Here is a 17,344-nt window from a genome sequence, read left to right on the forward strand (position 1 = left end):
GCACACCCAGTCCTCTGCCAGCCATCCCCAGATTCCTCCTTGACAGTCACTGATCCCTGTCTAGTTCCAAATTGCTAAGAACCTAAATTGCATGTTCTGAAGTATAAAATAATGTATTAAATGAGGCTGAGTGTGTCTATTTAATAAAGGACCTCCAAAGGACTTTTGAGAAACAGTGTGCTTGCATAAAATGGAAAAATGATGTCTCCTAATATAAAACCAAGAGTTATGTCTTTCCTGGGGATTCAAACAAACAGACAGATTTTTAAAATACCTCCCGGCTTTAAGGCTTATTTGTCTGAGGTTTGTGGCTGCGGCAGGAGGGCCCCTCCCTGCAGGCTTGACTGCAAGGCTGCGGCGGGCACTGGAACCAAACCCACTCTCACACTCTCTGAGCGGCCAGGCCGAGTGTCATCTGCGCGCCTCCCCCAGACCGACCTCCACGCACAGGGCTCCTCCGGAGCAGGCAGAGCTTATGCACAGATGCTCACAAACGAAAGGGAGAAAGAATTGAGCTCCTCCCCCTGTGTGGCCCCATCCATCTGAAGACATTTCAGATGACCGTCCCAGTTCTGAACGACAAGCACCTACTTGGCTCAGAAATAGCTATACCAAGTTCAGTGCCAGAGAAATGTAAGCTCCCTGGGGGAGGAGATTTACTCTCTCACAGGAACAGCCCCACCTCAGTCCAGGTGTAAAACGACAACATCCCCCGGCAATGAGTAAAGTCTGCAGAGCTCCACCCCAGGCCAAGCCACGGGCGAGGTGTGCATTTTAACCCCAGAGCCTCCGTCCATGCAATGACCTCAGAGGCCACCTAGCCAAACCCTCTCAGACGCTGGAGTCCCTTTTCCATGCACCTCATGGCAAGACCTGCCACGTTCCCATTCCTGGACAGTGTCTCATTGGTTGAAAGTTCTTTTTGATCCTGATATGTTTGGCTGTGTCCCCACCCAAATCTCATCTTAAATTCCCACATGTTGTGGGAGGGACTAACTGAATCATGGAGGCAGGTCTTTCCCATGCTGTTCCCGTGATAGTGAATAAGTCGCATGAGATCTGATGGTTTTATAAGGGGGAGTTTCCCTGCACGAGCTCTCCTTCTGCTTGCTGCCATCCATGTAAGACATGACTTGATCCTCCTTGCCTTTGACCACGATGGTGAGGCCTCCCCATTTTTTTTTTTTTTAGATGGAGTCTCACTCTGTCACCCAGGCTGGAGGGCAGTAACGCGATCTTGGCTCACTGCAACCTCCGCCTCCTGGGTTCAAGTGATTCTCCTGCCTTCGCCTCCCAAGTAGCTGGGATTACAGGTGCAAGCTGCCATGTCCGGCTAATTTTTTTTTTTTTTTTTTTTTTTGTATTTCTAGTAGAGATGGGGTTTCACCGTGTTGGTCATGCTGGTCCTCAGCTCCTGACCTCAGGTGATCCACCTGCCTCAGCCTCCCAAAGTGCTGGGATTATAGGCGTGAGCTACCGTGCCTGGCCTAAATCCTTTTTCCTGTATAAATTACCCAGCCTTGGGTCCGTGTCTTTATTAGCAGCCTGAAAACAGACTAACACAGAAACCCACTAGGTCCTCTCCAGCCTGGGGAATGAGGGGGGAGCAAGAACGAGACATTGTCACAGTCAGCCACTTAGAATAGAGGAGGCAGCAGAAACTGCAAGGAAGGGTTAAGAAAGAAATCAAGTTCCTCCTGTTTTTCTGCCAATCAGGAAGCAGCCTGACACTGACTCGCTTTCTACAGGAGGGAACAGGGCCTTGGCTCCATCCTCCCCTCTCTGTACAAACCTTGAGGACTGCTTGGGTACTGGCATGACTGTAGGGTTGGAGGAGTCTTGTGGGGCAGCCCCAGGACTCCTGTTAGTCTAGAACTGCCCTCAGTTCTACTGACACTCAGTTAGAATCCAACTGGTGTAAGGACCATCTTGAAAGTAAAAATCTGCCCTAGAGGGAACTTAGCTCTCTACCTATCTAAAATCACAGGAGCTACACGGAGAAAACCAATCCATAGGAATCTCCTAGAACCAAATTCCCCCAGTCTAACTCCTCCAGATAAAGAGGACCCCCTTGAGCTCTCTGGGGTCTCTAAGGCCAGAGGCTTTTTTTTTTTTTTTTTTTTTTCTTTTGGAGATGGAGTCTTGCTCTGTTGCCCAGGCTGGAGTGCGATGGCACGATCTCGGCTCACAGCAACCTCCGCCTCCCAGGTTCAAGCAGTTCTCCTGCCTCAGCCTCCTGAGTAGCTGGGATTACAGGCATGCACCACCATACCCAGCTAATTTTTCTATTTTTAGTAGAGACAGGGTTTCCCCATGTTGGTGAGGCTGGTCTCTAACTCCCAATCTCAGGTGATCCACCCGCCTCGGCCTCCCAAAGTACTGGGATTACAGGCGTGAGCCACCGCACCCGGCCTGCCAGAGGCTCTTTTCCAGGTCTGCACAGACCAGACCAGAAGAGGTGTAGTCTCTGAAATGGACAAGGCAGGAAGACAAGGGTCTGCCTGGGCTGACGTCACCCAGTGGGCCCACCTCCCAACAACGTGGAATGAGGAAGTGCTCTCCATTCTAAGAAGTTAGGAACCCGACGGGGACAGGATAAAGTCAAGAGTGATTCCAAGTACACAAGCATGCCTCATTAGAAAGAGGAATCCCATTTAGCCCACTGACTCAGGAAAACTGGGCTTTGACCAAAAAATATGAGGGGAATTCTTAACAATTACACAGCAATGTCTCTGGTAAGAAACATTTGGTATGTGAAGAGATATACAGTTCCTCATCTTTAAATATAGCTTCACATATTTCAGTTTGGTTACATTTCTCATTCACATTCTAGGCTTTCAAACCTAACTTGGCAAATCTAAACTACTAGTTTTCAAATTCATTCAATTCCATTCTGTAGCAGAATTTAACCACGAGTTTAAATTTTAGACCCAGAGGGGATCTGATTCAATTCCAGCTATCTAAAAATTATGTTTTGGACAAAATACAAGGAGTTGAAATACACTTCTTCATTATAAGAATTAGAGATTAACATCCAGGCAGCAAAAGGGAAGAGGTACACCACGAACTGGGAAGCGCCATTTTAAGATAATGGTACTGATATAATAATCACATAAAACATGTACAATACTCACGATGAGATGTTGGTCTTCGCATGTTCCTGTACCAGCTCTCCTTTAGGGTTGACGGTAAATATTCTATTCAAAGACACTCCTACTTGCTTGTATGAATACACATCCTATATGTGGAAAAGGCGATTTAAAGTGTTCATTAGAAAAAAAGAGTTCATTGTAAAAACAAGTCCATGGTATTTCTGATTTGATGAAATATCAAATTTTCATTAACCAGAGCTCTACCTCAAAGTGGTGCAGTGAAAGAATATCCTTTGATGGGAAACTGTTCAATTAGTTTTGCTCTCTGGGCCTCAACTCCCTCATCTGTTCAAGGACTGAGTTAAAGAAAAGACAACCTATCACGTCGCGCAATTCTAACATTCCTTCAGGTTATTCTCTGACCCATATTCCTACTTCATGAAAATCTCCCATAACTTTCAAAAGTAGGACTTTCCGATGGAGCAGTTAGTATCCAACTATATTCTCTAGAATACTTAGCTTTCTAGTAAATTTGGGCATACGTGCAAAATCTCAAAGCGCTTCTTTCATGATACGAGACAACACTAGACGTGAGATGCTAAATTCGCCATCATGGTTAGGACTAATTTTGCGGTTCCCTTCTGGTAGAAAGAACCTAATCCGATTAAATGTTCTCGCTTTACTGTTTTAATGAATAATTTGGAATTTGGAGTTTTAAGTCCCACATCTCAAGCTTTGACCCACCTGCCAACCTTCAAAGAACCCTGGAGGCCATAAGACAATTTGTAATCCCCTTCCCTTTAGATGTAGGCAAGTGGCTCTTCACCCGCCTACTGCTTCTGGGATGAGAATCTGACTCTACATATAGTTCTAGGATAGGGCTTTCAGATGACAGCAACCAGAAAAGGCAGTCATTTCAAGGGTTTTTCCATACCCAATCTACTACTTACAGCCGGTCGGTTTCCAAAAGCAGCATAAAACGGTTCTGTATTGGGGAAAAACAGGTTTTTGATGTCTGTCAAACACTGGACTTTAAACTTTTCTGGCTTCTTTTCAATCACTTCTCTGTTAAACAAATAAATAATAGATTAACATGAGAGGCTAAGCTTCCTTTAGCATCAAACTGTTTTTAGCTGACAAAGCTGCCACAACACTATGAAAACTCAAATCTTCAAAAGTTTAGTGTGTGTCAGGCAGTTCAGACATCCCAGAAAAGCACGAGATGGAAAGTAAACCCATACTTTCAAGTCTTTCTACAAAGAAAACACCAAGGATGAGCCATTTCACCAAGAGTTCTCCTGGTCACCCAGGAAACAAAGAATGACAGAGCATAAAAACAAAAAGGAACATCTCTAAATTAATTCGATAAGGCTAGCATAACCTTAAAAACAAAACCTAAAAAAGAAAAGTATGGGCAAAGTATGGACCAATCTTATTTGGAATATAAGTGCAAAAATTCTAAAATATATGTGTGTGTGTGTGTGTGTGTGTGTGTGTGTGTGTGTATGCACAAATTGTAGCAATGTATAAAAGCTGGGTTTATTCCAGGAATGAAACAGCAATTTAATATTTAAAATCAATATAATATAACACATTATCAGGTTAAAAGAGAAAAGTATGATCATCTCAACAGATACAAAAAGGGTATTTGATACCAGTTCCCTCCCAACTTCAAATTCATTTTTAAAAATATTTAAATTTAAAAAGAGGATTTGATACAAGTTAACATCTAATCCAGATGAGAACTCCAACCAGGAATGGAAGGGAATGCTAAAAAACCTAGAGTGAACATCTTATTAACAGTGAAATAATGATGGTCTGTATCACCATGGCAATTCACTGCTGTACTGCCTGCCCTATCAAATGCAATAACGTAAGAAAAATAAATAAAAGTTATATATATTAGAGAGAATTAGGGGGAAAAATTGTCATCACAAAAAACAAATATGCACATTAAAAAGCTGAACCTACACATGAATTACCAGAATTTAAAAAGGCTCTAATAAGGTTAACAAGTCAATGCACAAAAAAAAAAAATCAATGTACAAAAACTAATCACATTTTCATGCATCTGAAACAAGTAGAAAAGGTAATTGTGTAAATGGTATTTTAAATTAAATTTTAAAATATAAAATGTCTAGAAATAAACCTAACAGAAGATGTGCCAGACCTTTATGGCTAAAATTATAAAACTTTACTAAAATATATTAGGAAAGACCTACACAAATGAAGAAATAGACTATACTCTTGGATTGGAAGATCCGATATAATTTTGAGATATTAAGTCTTCCTAAATTGCTCTACAGATTCGCTGCAATTTCAGTCAAACTCATAACAGAGTCTTGGGTGTTTTGATGCAATTTGAGTCTAGAAGCTACGAAACGAGCAGCAAGCCAGGCCTAGCACTTCCGATGCTGGGAAGGTGAGGAGCTTCTGAGCTGTGGGAGACAGGACACTATGGCCTTGGCCAATTCGTCCAGGCCTTTGCCAGTGGAACAAAACAGAAAGCCCCAAAACAGAACCACACATTCACAGATGCTTGCTTTATGACCACAATGGCATCTCGGAGCAGCAAGGACAGGGCGGTCTTTTTAGCACGTGGTGCTGGGACAAATGAATATCCATGTAGGAAAAAAAGATTACATTGCACCCGCACTTCATTCTACCTAAATAAATCCATTCTTAGTGGATTATAGACCCAAATGTGAAAGCAACACCTTCAGATAAAATACAGGATTGTCTTCATGCCCACAGGTCAGAGAAGACTTTGGTAATACACAAAAAGCACAACTACAGAGGAAACAATACGCTCAATGACATAAAACTAAGTTTATTTTCATCAAAAGCTATGAACTGGGAAAAGATACCCACTGCACTCCTGACAAAGGCTAAGTGATCGCCGTCCTGTGCTGAGGGCTATTTTCTGCCCACTGCACCGCACGCATATCCACCCAGTATATTCCCCTCCTTCATCCTAATTCAAAACCTAGCGGTAGAATCACAACTGCACCTAGTCAAAGAGTTGTGCTAAGGAAGGTCATTTGTGTGCCCATCAATGATAGACTGGATAAAGAAAATGTGTCACATATACACCACGGAATACTATGCAGCCATAAAAAAGAATGAGCTCATGTCCTTTGCAGGGACGTGGATGAAGCTGGAAGCCATCATTCTCAGCAAACTAACACAGGAACAGAAAACCAAACACTGCGTGTTCTCACTCGTAAGTGGGAGTTGAACAATGAGAACACATGGACACAGGGAGGGGAACATTACATACCGGGGCCTATCAGGGGGTGAGGGGGCAAGGGGAGGGAGAGCATTAGGACAAATACCTAATACATGTGGGGCTTAAAACCTGGATGACAGGCTGAGGAGTGCAGCAAACCACTATGGCACATGTATACCTATGTAAAAAACCTGCACTTTCTGCACATGTATCCCAGAACTTAGAGTAAAATTAAAAAAAAAAAAAAAAAAAAAAGGGAAGGTCATTTGCGTCAGGGCAGACTTGGCTAGCAATTCTAGAGAACTCCACGGGACAGCTAGCACATGGAATGGCTGTGGCTTAATGGCAGCCCTGGGAAGGACCAGGCTGGTGGCCATTTGCCACAGGAGCACTTTGGCCTTCCAAGAGGACATACCAACTATGTGATTTAGGGTCTTCAAAATAATTCCTTCCAGGGAAAAAGCAATATACCTTGGACAATGATATTTAAATAAGAAAATGAGAAAAGGATCACTTTAAATGTATAGATAGCGTTAGGATGTCAGAGTAACAATGTCGACTTTTTGCTTGGCCTAGCAAAGCCTTACTACTTAACACAGGCTGATGAATGGCTTGTTGCAAATTGTCAGCATAGCCTAGGGACACAATTTCATTAAAATATCAGGATTTCTATGGAGATCAATGCTGTTACGATAGCTCTGAGGACTTGAAATACACTAGGTTGTGCCTGACTTTTCTCCCCTAGAACGTGCGTGTCTTCATTTGAGATCCTTTACTATAGGAAAAAACTACGGCTTACACAAAACAACGCCGTGATGGAAAAGGTACCTACAGAGCTAAAGGAAAATACACAAGAATCAACACGGCATTGGGGGCCCATTTAGATTCTTCCATTGTTTGCATGATTAGCAGCAGCAAACAGTTCATGTGGTCTTCAAATTCAGGCAGAATCACACCAATGACATTCATAAAGACCAAGTCTATGATAGTTACAATCAGCCTTCAGCAGGGCCCAACGTCCCACGGTTGACCACAATAGATTTTGCTTTGAGAGGTGTCTAGTAAATTGCCCTGGGCCTCCAACTACAGGGACATCCAGGGTTTCCTTCCTCCAACTACAGGGACATCCAGTGTTTTCTTCCTCCAATTCCATGGGGCCAGAGTTAGTCTCGCTTAGCTACCTTGATACAGTCCAGTAGATGAAGGGAGGAAGGCAATCAGAAATTGGCTAGTGGTCTGTTAGAGGACCCTTAAAACGAGCAGTGCTCCCAGAACTCTAAGACAGAAAATAACAAGTATGATGGGTGGCAAAAGCCAGGTGGATGATGGTGGTTGGTAGACGGGCCACTTAAGGATCCCTAAGGAGATGAGATAGAGGCTCATTGTCCAAGGGACATTAAGATTCAGCCAGGCTACTCAAGAAGAGATGGAGCAGGAGAGTGACCCAGAAAGAGGGGAACAGCACGTGCAAAGGCTCCAAGCAGAGACAATTGTCTGGGAGACACAGACTGAGATGTAGAGACGAGAGGAGGGGAGGCACGGGCCATGAGGAGCCACCAGGCGCCAAGCTCCTGAGTCTGGACTTGGCCTGAAAGCCGTGAGGAGCCAATGCAGATGTGGACCTGTGTTTGGAATGATTTTCCTGGTGCCAGCTACGGAGCATGGATATTGGTTGGAGAAGACCAGTGAGGAAGCTATTCTTACAAAAATTGCAGTTAGGAAGAGAGAGGGTCTGAACAGCCCCACAGATGTAGGTGTAGGGAGCAGGCCTGGTACCTGTGCAGGGCAGAGAAGAGGCTGCTGGGACTCAGCAGCAGGGGCCCCTGGGGCAGCACCGTGCCCCTCTCGTTGACCCAGTGCAGGTAGCCCCGCGTCATGTCCGCCATCCCGATGGCACGGGCAGAGCAGTAGAGAAATTTATATCCGTTCCTGAAAGACATAAAACATTCATATTTCATGGCATCAGAAAATGGAAACTTTTTGCATTCACAAATCCTGATCCAGATCTGTTCTGAAGAATGGCACTGTTTCAAGTTCCCCCACATACAAAAGTCCACATTCTACAAAATCTTGCTTGCAATTGAGAAATAAGCTTAAATACATTTCACTGTAATTCACTAAGCACTTTTGCATTCCCCACTTTGTTTAATCCTCAGGAGAACATGGCTGGATGAGTATTTTCCCCTGGTTTTACTGCTATGGAAACTGAGGTTCAGATGGATGAAACTGGTTCACCTGCCTGTGCCTGAGCCCTTCGTACTCCCCCTGGTCCCAGCTCTTGGCTACAGCCCCTGCGACAAGTCCACAGCCACCTGCCAATTCACACACTTTGCTCCAGCATTTGCTTCATTCGCTCCTACACACACCCCATTAAATTCCTCCTCTCTTTTGGGTAATTCACATCAGCACATAAATATTCTGCAATCTCTCATTTCATCCTAAAAACAAGCCAAGCCAGAACAACCACACACACACACACACACACACACGTGCGCGCGCACACACGCCAAAACGTCCTTAGTCTCTCTCTGGCTAAGATACCATTTCTCTGTTCCCTTTTGTAGTAAAATTCTTCCAAAAAGCTGAGTATACGCATACGCATTGAGTCCACTTCTTCACCTTCCTTCCTCTCCTCACTCCCAGCAGACTCTCATTCTCTCGTTCCCTTCCTTGCTGTCCCTGCACAGGTCACCTTGATGCCCATCTTGCCAAACCCAGGTATCAACTCTCAATTCGTGTAGGAATGGACTCCCCAGTAGCCTCTGCCTCGGGGGTTCGTTCCTTCTCCAGAAGCACCTGAGTCACTCAGCCCCCAGGACTCCACAGCGTCCGGGTGTTCACCTCTTCAGCAGCCACCCCTTCCTAGATACGGCGGCTCGACTGCTCCCATCTGCACTACAAGTCTCAAAACGTACAAGCGCCCAGGGTCTCAGGCCTCATCTCTCCTTACCCACTACACTCCCTAGAGGATCTGGGGATCTCACCCACTTCCACGGCTCCAAATGCCATGTCTAGACTGAAGCAACATAACTATTCAATGAATGCAACTTTGTTGCATTAGCAGGACTCCATCTCACTTTTTTTTTTTTTTTTTTTTTTTTTTTGAGAGAGCCTTGCTCTGTCCCCCAAGCTGGAGAGCAGTGGCGCAATCTTGGCTCACTGCAACCTCTGTCTCCCAGGTTCAAGCAATTCTCCTGCCTCAGCCTCCCAAGTAGCTGGGATTGCAGGCGTGCACCACCACGCCCGGCTAATTTTTGTATTTTTTGTAGGGAGCGAGTTTCACCATGTTGGCCAGGGTGGTCCCAAACTCCTGACCTCAGGTGATCCACCTGCCTTGGCCTCCCAAAATGCTGGGATTACAGGCATGAGCCACTGAGCCCGGCCCCATTTCACTTTTTTTTAACCATCAAAAATTTAGTGTCTAGAATGAAATGTGCTCTAAGTATAAAAACTTGGTATCAAGTTTCAAAGTCTATTATAAAAAAAAGAAGGTATGATATATTTCATTAATCGTTTTCATATTGATTATATATCTAAGTGATATCATTTTGAATATGTTGGATTAAGTAAAATATATTATTCAAAAATTTTTAAACACTATCTATACACTGATATCTCCCAAACGCATGGACCCCGTCCAGACCCCTCTCCCAAGCTGCAGCTACTATGAACTCCACATTATGCCCACTGTGCAGTACAGGCTCACTGTGGACCCCATAGTACTCATCATACTCCAAAATGGGTGCCTCCAAAACCACACACCACGGCGGCTCCTCCCCAACTCACCCCGAGACTCCTCAGGAGCCCGCGTGGCAAGTAGCAAGTGGCAAGTGGCACTCTCCTAAGCCAGCGGTGACGTCAAACCCTCAGGGGCCCCACTGGTGTCTCCTTGCCCTCAGCCCCCATGCCATACAATCAGCAGGTCCTCTCTGCTCCACCGCCGACGGCCACCCAAACCACAGCACCACCCAGTGCTCCCACCACGCCCACACTGCACAGCCTCCTGGCCTCCGTTGCTGCGACAATCTTGAATGACTCCCCTGCTGCTATCCCGACTCCACGTGGTGCTCTAAGAAAACGTAAAGCGTAGCCCACTCACACTCAGAACCCTCCCGAGGCTGCACCTCTCGCAGACATCGTCCAAACCCTTCACTGTGGCCTGTAAGACCAAGAAGACCTGGCCCCCACCTTTCTCTCCAACCCCAACCCCATCTGCAATGACTTCCAACTCCTCATTCCTGGCAAACCACACAGGTGTTCCCATCCTTCCTCCAACTCGCCACGCTCATCTGTGCCGGCACCTGCCTATGCCGTTCCTCCTGCCTGGAACACCTTTCCCCCGGTCTGCAGGGACTGCTCACACCCTCACCTCATCTAGGTCTCCGCTGGATCTCGCCTCTCCAGAGGGCCCTTCCCTTGACCTCCCCTACACGATGAAACACACACCCCCTCACTCCTCACCCAGGCACTGGCCCTCGCTCTGCCTTCCCTCTCCTCCTAGCACTGATCACTAATACGACGTTACAGTCCCTTATTCAACTGTATCTCTCATTCATCCATAAACTCCATGAGGACAGGGACTTTGTCCCATTTTTTGCTACAACCCCAGTACCAAAAACAGTGCTTGACTTGTAGCAGACACTTAGTGAATATTTGCTGAATGAGTGAATAAACTACCCGCTTCCTATCCAACGTATTGCTCTACCATAAATATTTTATAATGGCCAATGGACTTGTTTCAAAAACTGCTCAATAATATGTTCTTTAAAACTAAGAAACAGGAAAGTTTTAAGACAAAAAGAATCTAGACATAACAGCTTATCTGGAATACAGGGATGCATCTGAAAATTACAGTCTTTTTAATTTCTTTTCTTTCTCTCTCTCTCTCTTTTTTGAGACAGAGTCTCGCTCTGTCACCAGGCTGGAGTATAGTGGCACGATCTCAGCTCACTGCTACCCCCGCCTCCCAGATTCAAGCGATTCTCCTGTCTCAGCCTCCTGAGTAGCTGGGACTACAGGCATGCAACACCACACCTGGCTAATTTTTTGTATTTTTAGTAGAGACGGGGTTTCACCATATCGGCCAGGATGGTATCAATCTCTTGACCTCGTGATCTGCCCACCTTGGCCTCCCAAAGTGCTGGGACTACAAACGTAAGCCTCCGCACCCGGTCAATCTTATTAATTTCTAAATATCTTTGCATTTTAGCCATCTAATTAATACAACCTTTAAAAAGAAATCACTATTTCCATGTATAACTCTTCACATCAAAGTCCTAAAAGCTGCCACCTGCAGAGATCTAAGATGCTAATCTACACAAAACTGGATTGTCAAATATATTTCACAGTTGGGCCATGCCACTGAGTTACTGTCAGCGTGTCAGCATTCTTACCTGACTAAACTTAGCTGGAAAGCCAGCTCGAGAGTGACCTAATGGGGAAAATGCTTGCTGGTGGAAGAGCCTTCCCTCCCGCCTTCAACAAAAGCTGTCTGCAGTGCCAACAAGTGCTCCCATCAAATGCTCAGGCAGCACTAAGTCTCCATGGTGCCCCTCACAGGGAAGACCCCTTACTCGGGAGGGCAACCAGTGGCAGGACATGCCCCACAGGCCAGACCAGTTGAAGTCCCTGCTCAACCCGTAGGCTCCTTCCACGGTCCCTTCAATGCACACTCACTGGGCCAGGCCACACGTGGGGTCTGGGGTGCCCACAGGGCATGGCACAGCCCTGCCCTACAGGAGCAGAGAGTGCTTGGGGAAAATCAACAATTACCCAGCAGGACAGGTGGGATCCAGGGATAGGAAGTGCCAGTGGATAAAGGTGCAATACACACACACACATCACTCCTGTTCCTCTAGCATTCTCAGCAACTGGAACACCAGATGGGAAAAAAAAAAAAGAGGGATCCATGCCCAGGCTTGGTGCAAACAGTTTTCTCCTCTGCCCTAATCTCTGCATCCCTCTTAAGACACTGACTCAGGGAGATTTAAATAGTTTGGAAAGATTACCTTTGGGAGCATTTTGCAAGATAAGCTTCTACACTGGAGTTTCTCAACACTGACATCTGAGACGGGAGGAGTGTCTGTTGGGGAGCGAGGCCCCCACAAGCCGCGTCATTGGATATGCAGCACCACCCTGGGTCCACCCACTAAGGGTCAACAGCATGCCCCAGTTATGTCCATCGGAAGCATCCCCGGACACTGCCATATGTCCATCCGTTGAGAGCCACTGCTGTAGAGAAAAATGACTCTGTGGCCCCATGTGCCATCCTAAGGGGAGAGAGGGTCACCAGCCACCTTGAGAAAGGAAGGCCCAGCACCACTCAGGCTTGGTGAGTCACCTCCCAGGCACTCTGCAACCTGGTTTCTGCCTACTCTCCTGCTTCATCTTTTACCCACCCCACCGTCTGCACCGGAGCCTCCCTTTCAGTGAGCCCACCCAGCACCTGCTCATCTCCCAGCCTCCCCTCTCGCTCCTACTTCCACCTGTGGGGAGCTTTCCTCTCCTTTGAAACCCTGCTCCTCCAGGGAGACTCAGCTGAGTGCCACCTTCTCACAGGGTCCTCCTCTGACACCTCTGGTCAATCAAAATTAACTTCTCCTTGACATATGTCCAACAAAAACCAGCATCTTCCTCGCTCGATCTGCCCCTCACTGCCTTATTACAGGGAGCCCTAAGTGTCTCCTCCCACATTACCACAAGCTTCTTGAAGGGAGAGACTGCCCAGCACCCCCGACGGCACTTAGGACAGCTCCTGGTGCAACCAGAGTCTAGCGGATCCCTCTGAGTTTGGGCTGAGGTTTGGCTTGGAAAAGCAAAACACCACTCTTGTGCAATCCACACAGCCAGGAGCAGAGCATTCCCAGGTTAGCAGTGACCTCAGGGGTCATCTAGCCTAACCTTCTCATTTTACAGAAGAGGAAACCAAAGCTCAGAGTAGGTACTCGGTCCCAGGGCCCAGTGTGAGCTAATGGCTGCCGCCTCTGGGATCCCGGCCCGACTCCCAATCAGACCTTCTATGTACCACATCATCATATCTCTTACTGGCAGAGAGCAATGACTGCAATAAACAAAGAAGTGCTGACATGAAAGAAAGAACTGCTGCAGGCAGGAAAAGAAAAAAGATCTAGGCCGGGCGCAGTGGTTCATGCCTGTAATCCCCGCGCTTTGGGAGGCTGAGGTGGGCAGATCACCTAAGGTCAGGCATTGGAAACCAGCCTGGCCAACATGGTGAAACTCTGTCTCTACTAAAAATACAAAATTAGCCGGGCATGGTGGCATGTGCCTATAATCCCCGCTACTTGGGAGGCTGAGGCAGGAGAATTGCCTGAACCTGGGAGGCGGAGGTTGCAGTGAGCCAAGATCATACCATTGCACTGCAGCCTGGGTGACAAGAGCCAAACTCCATCTCAAAAAAAAAAAAGACCCTAACAAGTCTGCTACAGATGCCTCTCATTTTCAGTCCACTGGCTTGGGACACCACACACCTAGGCCCCAGCAGAGCTAACGAACCTGGAGAAACACGGTAAGTGTTCTTTTCCCTAAGTCATAAAAACACTGGCTTCTGGTTACATGAATATAAAAGCATGTATGAAATAAGGTCAAAAATTCAAACAATTATTGCCCAAATTTAGGCCCCAAAGGACACATTAGCTCAATGATTTAGATCTTTTAGGCAACAGTCCTTCTTGACTTTCCTTCTACTTTTGAGTACACCTGAATCTGAAAGCGGTTCCTGTATCTCCCATTTGTATTTATTCTGTTTCATCAATACTCAAGCCAGCTTTATACCCTCTCTATGAACAAGGTGACAATTAGCCTTATGGATCATTTCTCATGGGCTGACTGGATCCAAACAAGTAATTAACTTCAGCAGAAAACAAAATTGTCCTTATTTGCTGTTGTTTCAGGCAAGTGGTTAACTGCAAGACTGGCTTCTCTCTCTCTCTCTCTCTCTCTTTTTTTTTTTTTTAGATGGTGTCTTGCTCTGTCGCCCAGGCTGGAGTACAATAGTGCGATCTCAGCTCACTGCAACCTCCACCTCCAGGGTTCAAGCAATTCTCCTGCCTCAGCCTCCCAAGTAGCTGGGATTACAGGCGCCCACCAACACATTCGGCTAATTTTTGTACTTTTAGTAGAGATGGGGTTTCAGCATGTTGGCCAGGCTGGTCTCAAACTCCTGACCTCAAGTGATCCACCTGCCTCGGACTCCCAAAGTGCTGGGATTATTCGTGTGGGTCACTGTGCCCAGCTGAAGACTGGTTTTTTCATTAGACAAATACGACAGTGCATAAAATGTAAGTCATACCCAAATTCAAGGGAAGCAATGTCAGGAAAAAGTTCACAAACCCTCATGTAAATGGCATCTTTTTCCTGGTACCCAGTATGAGAACCATTTCTCTGTTTCTCTAGAAATCACAATACAGATTCAAAAGAATGATGGCAGTCATTAGAACAGCGGGCCACAGCCTTGGTCAATTCTTAGCCTGACGGGTCTCCCAGCGGTGGCTGCTAAGGCCATCATGTGAGGAAGGCTGAGAGAGGCTGCCAGGATAGGAATTACTTTCCTCAGTGGTCGGCTCCAGGGGCTGCCATCGTGTCCAGCCTGTCCTCCATGATGGGGACCAAGGCCAACAAGCCAGGCCCAAGCCCTCCGGTATCCACATAGAATCCAGCAAGTCCAGGGACAGGGAAGAGGCCAGAGCTGACTAGGGTCACCGATTGTGGCCTCAGGACTGTGGCATCTGAGCCAGGCATTAAAGACTGCAAAAATATTGAGAGGCAAAAATCAGAGGGGAAGCCATGTCAAGCTGAGGCCACCACATAGCAAAGGCAGGAAGATGGGGACGGAGTGCAGAGGAGGAACAGAGTCTCTGGATTACAGCAGGAAGGGCTGAGAAACAGCAGCTGAAAATAAGGGCTTGGCAGAAGGCTGGGACCTGAAAGTGCCAGGTTTCAAATGCCACACCAAGGAGCTGGTACCTCCTCCTACGATGCTGAGCAGGGAACCCTGAAGGTCGTGGCCAAGCTGCCCTGAAGATGGGTTTTCAGAAGCCCTGGCCATCCTGCGAATCACACAGGCCTGACTGGGTGCCCCGGACAACACACACATCCAACTCAATGAGCAGGCAACTGTTGGGTCTCCACGTGACATCATGCTCCGGCCTTTCAACCAAAGTGATAGCACAGGAAGTGTACAGCAGTATCTGCGGGTCCAGACAAACAGGTTTCACTCATTCTAAACCAACCAGTCAAAGAATGGTCAGGGGTTCTTCAGTAAGTCACACAGCTTTATTTTTCAAGAAGATCTCTCTTCTGAGAAAATCCAAGAGACAAATCAAGACCCAAAAAAAAAAAAAAACATTAAAAAGCAACAGTGCTTGTTTAATGTTACGGTAAGGACGGAAATAGATTTATGTTCCAAAAACCAAATGAATCAGGCTGTGCACTACTCAATATCCTGACCCATGAGGGTTTCTTTCTTTCAACTAAAAATAGATGCAATTTTCAGTGTCACACAAGTCAAGGCAGCTCATGAGTAGATTAATCCTTCTAAATGAAAGGTCAGCCCATGGTGAGGCTGCAGGGAGGGGACGCTGCACGTACGCCGTCTACAGGCGCACAGACTGGGATAACCTTTCTAGAGGGCAATTTGGCAATATTGATCAAATCTTTAAATGTGCTCATCCTTTGACCCAGCAATTCTACTCCTGGGAATCTACTTTACAGCAGGACTTCCCTAAGTGTACATGCCTTCTTTATTTATTTATACATGCATTATATATCATAAGCATTGCATGTGAATGCTTACTGCATCGCTGTTGGCAAGAGGGAAAAAAGTGGCAACTACCTACACATTCATCAATAGACGGCGAGTTTAAGAAAGTATGGTATATCTAGACGACAGGGTTCTGCCCAGCAGCCAAAAGAGTAAGGTAAATATTACATCAAATGAAACAAAAAGATATGATGAATAATTAAATAATGTGAGTGTATATGTGTGGGAATGTTAATTTTTTTTTTTTTTTTTTTTGAGATGGAGTCTCTCCGTCACCCAGGCTGGAGTGCAGTGGCATGATCTCGGCTCACTGCAAGCTCCGCCTCCCGGGTTCACGCCATTCTCCTGCCTCAGCCTCCTGAGTAGCTGGGACTACAGGCACCCGCCACCACGCCCGGCTAATTTTTTGTATTTTTAGTAGAGACGGGGTTTCACCATGTTAGCCAGGATGGTCTCAATCTCCTGACCTCGTGATCCACCCGTCTCAGCCTCCCAAAGTGCTGGGATTACAGGTGTGAGCCACCGTGCCCAGCCCAAATTTTTTAAGTTCAGCAAGATAGAACCAAACTGTTCATAGTAGTTCTACTTTTAAGGAAGGGAATAGCTTGGAGCAAGGCAGAGAGGAGGGTGATACAACCTCTGTACTTTAAAGTTTCTATAATCTTGGCCTCTTCTATTAATATATTTATGTCTTAAGAAGTATGTATAACTTTTGTATGAATAATTTTTAAAGATGAAATCTAGAAAAGTAAAGTCAAACCAATGAGCCTGGGCATCTAAGATGACATCTGAAGCTTTTTAAATGTATATATTTATTTTTTTAGCGAGATGGGGGGTCTCACTATGTTGCCCAGGCTGGATTTGAACTCCTGGGTTCAAGCAATCCTCCCACCTCAGCCTCCCAAGTAGCTGGGACTACAGGCATGTGCCCGACAAAATCTGAAGCTTTTAATCCCACCAGGATATAAGGTTCTCTCTCCAAGCTACCATTTTTCTACCGGATCATAAAGTCCCAGGTCAGAGACTTACCTAGTTCATGGCAATCCCAGGCACGTGCCCTAGGATGAGGCACTAACAGGCCCTCAAGGAATGCTGGACGGATGAATGGATGCAGGGCAGGGAAATACAGTTCATTCATCTGTGTTCACAGAGTTCTAGAAACAGCTCTGGATGGTGGCCCATTCCCTACCATCACCAATGTGGGCTAGAGATGAGCAAACAAGGTTGGGAACCACAGGCCTGGGA

General features: G+C 46.2%; 1 protein-coding gene across 19 annotated transcripts in view; it reads right to left on the reverse strand.

The window, feature by feature from the left end:
* The window catches only part of LPIN1 (lipin 1), a 143,265-nt gene that overhangs the window by 3,718 nt on the left and 122,203 nt on the right, over positions 1–17,344 (reverse strand). For all 19 annotated transcript variants that reach the window (XM_015111738.3, XM_028831962.2, XM_015111731.3 and 16 more), the window contains 3 exons: positions 8,098–8,250; positions 4,043–4,157; positions 3,135–3,238 (listed from right to left, as the gene is read on the reverse strand). In XM_015111738.3, the coding sequence (XP_014967224.3) occupies positions 3,135–3,238; positions 4,043–4,157; positions 8,098–8,250 (372 nt within the window). The remainder of the gene's footprint in view (positions 1–3,134; positions 3,239–4,042; positions 4,158–8,097; positions 8,251–17,344) is intronic.

Source organism: Macaca mulatta, chromosome 13 (assembly GCF_049350105.2).
Source record: "Macaca mulatta isolate MMU2019108-1 chromosome 13, T2T-MMU8v2.0, whole genome shotgun sequence".
Classification (NCBI taxonomy): Eukaryota; Metazoa; Chordata; class Mammalia; order Primates; family Cercopithecidae; genus Macaca; species Macaca mulatta.